Raw genomic sequence first — 4,704 nt, forward strand, 5'->3', positions numbered from 1 at the left:
TGTTTGTGTGTGTGTCTGTGTGTTTGTGGGTGTGGATATGTGTGTGTGAGTGTGTGTTTGTGTGTGTGTCTGTGTTTATGTATGTATTGTGTTTGCGTGTGTGTCTGTGTGTTTGTGGGTGTGGATATGTGTGCATGTGTGTAGGTCCGAGGTTGACCTCAGGTGTCTTCCTCAATCACTCTTTACCTTTCTTTTTGAGACAGTGTCTCACCCTGAACACAAAGCTTGCTAGTTTGACTCTGTTGGCTAGCCAGTGAGTTCCTGGCTCTGGCTCTCTGGTACTGGGGTCACAGGCACACCTTGCTGTGTCTGACTTTCATGCAGGTGCTGGATATTGAACTCAGATCCTCATACTGATAAGCTAAGCACTTTACTCATTGACTGATGTCCTCAGCCTCCCCAAATGGCATTTTAAAAGATTTGTGTGTGTGTCTGTGTGTGTGTGCATGTGTATGTGTTGTTGTTGCACGTGGATACAGATGTACATGTGTGTGCATATAGTTGATGTTGAAATTTTTCTTCAATCAATCTCTACACTGTTCATTGAAAAAGAGTCTCTTGATTGATTCCAGAGCTCACCCATGTGAGTAGCCGTGGCTAGTCAGCTTGCTCTGGGAGTCCCGTCTCTCCCTTCTGAGAGCTGGAACCACAGGTGGGCTGTCACACCGTCCCACATGTATGCGGGTTCTGGGGTCCTGAATTCTAGTCCTCATCTTAGGCAGTGAGCACTTTAACCACTGAGCCCTCTCCCAGCCCCCAGAAGGAATACTGAGTACTAGTCTTTGCCAATCCCATTCCCATGACATGTACTAACCACTCTGCTCACCTACACACCGTACACTTTGTATTTCTTTTAAAAATACTAAATTCAATGACAGTATCGATAGCCCATGAATTACAAAAGTATTTGAATAAAGAAGATGGCTCTTGTATCCAGGCCATATCAAAAGCCATAGATCTTAAGCCCTTTACAACAGAAACAGTAACAGTGAACAGGCCAGGGTGACTTCTCCATCCCATCTTCTGCTAGGCTGGGAGTGCAAAGGTTCTGCATAGGATGATGTGGGCATGTCCAGAGACATCAGCAGTTTGGGATCCCGATGCAATCTTTGCTTTCCATGCTGGCACGATTCTGTCCCAACCACAGGCTTTGGCCCTATGAAACCTACAAAATATTCTTCCCCAATTCCAGTTTCGAATATTAAATTAAAACAGATGTGCAAAAAGAAACAAATACCTGCCACCAATCCCGAGCTCATCCTTCCACCAGCCGCTAGCTTCAGGGACAACCGCTGACCATTCCACATCTCCTCTGAAAATCTTAAGAGCAGGTCCATATTCCCTGTGACCCATGCTGGTTCTGCTGCAGAAAGGCCAGTGCCAGAAGGGGATCCTAGAAGTGCATGGAACTGTCCGAGGGTCCCCGGTGGGGCCACTCCTCATCCACCCACCTGCGCAGGATCTTCTCCACGTCAGCCCTGTGGTAAAGTCGGCAGAGCTCCATCAGCTGGACCACAGTCCTCTGGCTGTTTCGGAACAAGAACTCCAGCGTGGGGCTCTGGGGCCTCTGTTCCAGGAAGCACAGTTCATCATAGGGCATGCCCCACTTGCTGGCAAAATTCCTCCAGTTCTTCACGGTCGGGTGGCACGGATCCAGCTTTATCCTGATCACATCCAGCAAGTCCTGATCATTGAGCAAGTCGCTGATGGTGGGGACCCGGGGTGAACAGGAGGAGCAAGAGCAGCCTTCCTTACATGGCTGGTTTCTGCTGACACCTGCAGGATGACAGAGAAGCCACAGCTTGGCCAGGGGCCTGACAAACACAAGCGATGTTCCCTCTATTTCCCTACTGTCTTGGCGACATCATCGAAGTGTCACACAGCCTTCACTGCTCACACAGTGCTGTTCTTCTGTGTGCATGCACGTGTGCATGCATGTGTGCACAGGTGTGCATCAAGGGTGTGTGGAGGCTATAGAGAGCAACCTTGTGTGTCACACCCCACCCACACCTTTAGTTCCGCATCTCTCACTGGCCTGGAATGGACAGAGTAGGCTAGGCGGGCTGGTTAGCAAGCCTCTGGGATCTACCTGAATCTGGACCCACTTTTCAGGTTACTGCTATGCATTGTCTCCGAGGCACCTGCCTTTTACTTTTAGATAGGCAACGGCAAGAATTTTGCCCACTGAGCCCGTTTTTGTTTGCTTGTTTTGTTTTTGAAGACAGTATCTATCTCTGGCCTGGAGCTTATTAAGTAGGGTAGACTGGCCAGCACCCCCCAGGGATCTCTTCCTCCTTAGCACTGGAGTCATAGACATGGGCACCACGGCCACAGGGATGCTGGCAATACAGCTCAGGTCCCATTCTGCAAGGCAAGCACTTTGCTGACTGGGACATCTCAGCAGCCCCTATGGCATTACCCTTTACAGGAAAAGAAAGGCTGGAAGCAGGAGCAAGAGTTGATAAAGCCAACCTCTCTTCCCATCCAGGCTTTCCCCATTTCAGCACACGCTTGGAGGGCCATTGACCAGATGAGGCTTCCGGCACCAATTCATGCACATCATGCACACATCCTTCAGCTCACGACAACTTGTAAAATTACATTTATTGTTGTTGTTTGCTGTTGTGTGTGTGCACAGGTGCCTGTGCGCCACATCCCGTGAAGGTCAGAGAACAAATTGCAGGATTCAGTTATCTCTTCCATCATGTGGGACCTGGGATTGAACTCAGGTTGCTAGGCTTGACAGCAAGCACCGTTCCCTACTAAGCCATTCCACTGGCCTCCCTGATAGCTTTTAACACCAAACCTAGCACATGAAGACGGTACATGTGATTGCACCCAGCCCCTCAAAAGTTCTTGAAAAGGAAGAAAACTGGTCCCCGCCTGCTCCCTGCACGTATCTGAAAACCAAAAGCATATCTGTCCTGGCTAGTGGCAGAAAGATTTCTTTGGGAATTTATAGCCTCCTTATCATTCCTTTGCTTTATCTGTCTTCTTTACTCACAGAGGCTCTGTCTGAAGTGTGGCCAGCAGCCCCCGGGGTGTGCGGGGAGCTGGAGGCAGGCCGAGGAGCACACCAGGCTCTAGCTTGGGCCTCACCCAAAAACCGGTTCCCACCCCAGCTTCAATCGTCTCAGTGTCATCTATCACCAGGAGGGAGGGGAAGTTAGTGGGGAAGAGGTATCAGGAAGTCGCCCACTGAAGCCCTCGGTGGTGCCACTCTGTGGACACACGGCCACTGAAGTGGTGTCACTCTGCGGACACGGCCACAAGCTGTATCAGCTGCACAATGATGTCTCCAAAGTCTGAATTGGGTTTAAAGGTCATTGGCTTGGAAAGTTGTGGGGGTGTGACCTTTACTATAAGATGACGCATTGCTACACATGCTGTCACTGAGCGGTGGCTGTAGGAGAGTAAGGAATTTGAACAAAGGCGGGGTGAGGAGATGTCTCAGCTGGTAAAGTATTTGCCGTGTAAGCCGGAGTACTAGGCCAGCCAGGGCTACACAGCAGGACTCTGTCTCAAATATAAACAAAACAGCGGCCTAGGGAGATGGCTCAGTGGTTAAAGCATTTGCCAAACAAGCACGAGGGCTTAAATTCAGATCCCCCTAGCCTGACCCCTGACCCCTGTAAATGCTGCGTGAGTGTGATATCCTCAAAAAGAGAGGACTCACAGAGCAAGCGGCCTGGAAAGATTAGAGCTCGCCTCGGTGAATAAGGTGGAAAAGCAATACCGGAACCCATGTGAACTGATGCATGAGAACATTTCAAACTGCCTGTTAAAATCATAAGCTGCGTCAGGCACCGTGGCGCACACCTTTAATCCCAGCACTTGGGAGGCCGAGGCAGGTGGATCTCTGTGAGTTCCAGGCCAGCCTGGTTTACGTGGCAAGTTCTAAGACAGCCAGTACGACATAGAAAGACCCTGTCTAGGAAACTGAAAAGAAAAGCATAAACTTTAGGTGGTGAGAATATTTTCTAAGAAATTTATTTTGTCCCCTCCCACACTCCAAATACTTCTCATATCTCATACAGTATTCTACCTGAAAGGACAAACTTTGAGATGTCCTGAGGAAGAAAGAGAGAACAAAGAAATCACTAGTTTTGGGGGAGGAGCCTATACCTCTCAAGTGATAGATAGGCCCCGGGTATACAGCAGGCACTGAATAAATGACACTTACGGTAATGACAAGGAACTAGCCCTTACTCCAGTGACAAATTCTCTCTAGAAATTAAAAAGCAGGGGCTGGCAGGATGGCTCAGCACTTGAGTGTTTACAACCTCCTGTAACTCTGGCTCTAAGGGAGCTCATGCTCTTTTCTGTCTCCTTGGGCCCTTATGTTCACGTGCACACAGCCCCACCCGCCACCACACACATATACATAATTAAATAAATAATATTTAAGAATAAATTAAATATGTATTTTCCCCAAGGGTGAATAACTGAGAATTCTGCTTCTCCAGGAAAGGAGGTACAAGAATACGTGTTGCTTCCCCCGACGGCAGTTCGGAAGTGGAAGGGAGAATTCAGTGAGGGAAGAGGAAGCCAGGAGTACATGTTGTTGGAAAACAGTACAGACTTGGTCTCGAAATAAAAAGATTGTGGGTTGGCTGGGTGGTAGTGGCGCACGCCTTTAATCCCAGCACCCGGGAGGCAGAGGCAGGCGGATCTCTGGGAGTTCGAGGCCAGCCTGGTCTACAA

The 4,704-nt window shown here is 49.2% G+C and overlaps 1 protein-coding gene across 1 annotated transcript in view; it reads right to left on the bottom strand.

Moving 5' to 3' along the window:
* Positions 1–869: 869 nt before the first annotated feature.
* Positions 870–4,704, bottom strand: part of Edaradd (EDAR associated death domain) — a 42,572-nt gene continuing 38,737 nt past the window's right edge. The window contains exon 6 of the mRNA XM_005365422.2: positions 870–1,776. Coding sequence (XP_005365479.1) covers positions 1,394–1,776 — 383 coding nt within the window. The 3' untranslated portion in view covers positions 870–1,393. The remainder of the gene's footprint in view (positions 1,777–4,704) is intronic.

This window comes from Microtus ochrogaster, unplaced genomic scaffold (genome assembly GCF_000317375.1).
Source record: "Microtus ochrogaster isolate Prairie Vole_2 unplaced genomic scaffold, MicOch1.0 UNK2, whole genome shotgun sequence".
Classification (NCBI taxonomy): Eukaryota; Metazoa; Chordata; class Mammalia; order Rodentia; family Cricetidae; genus Microtus; species Microtus ochrogaster.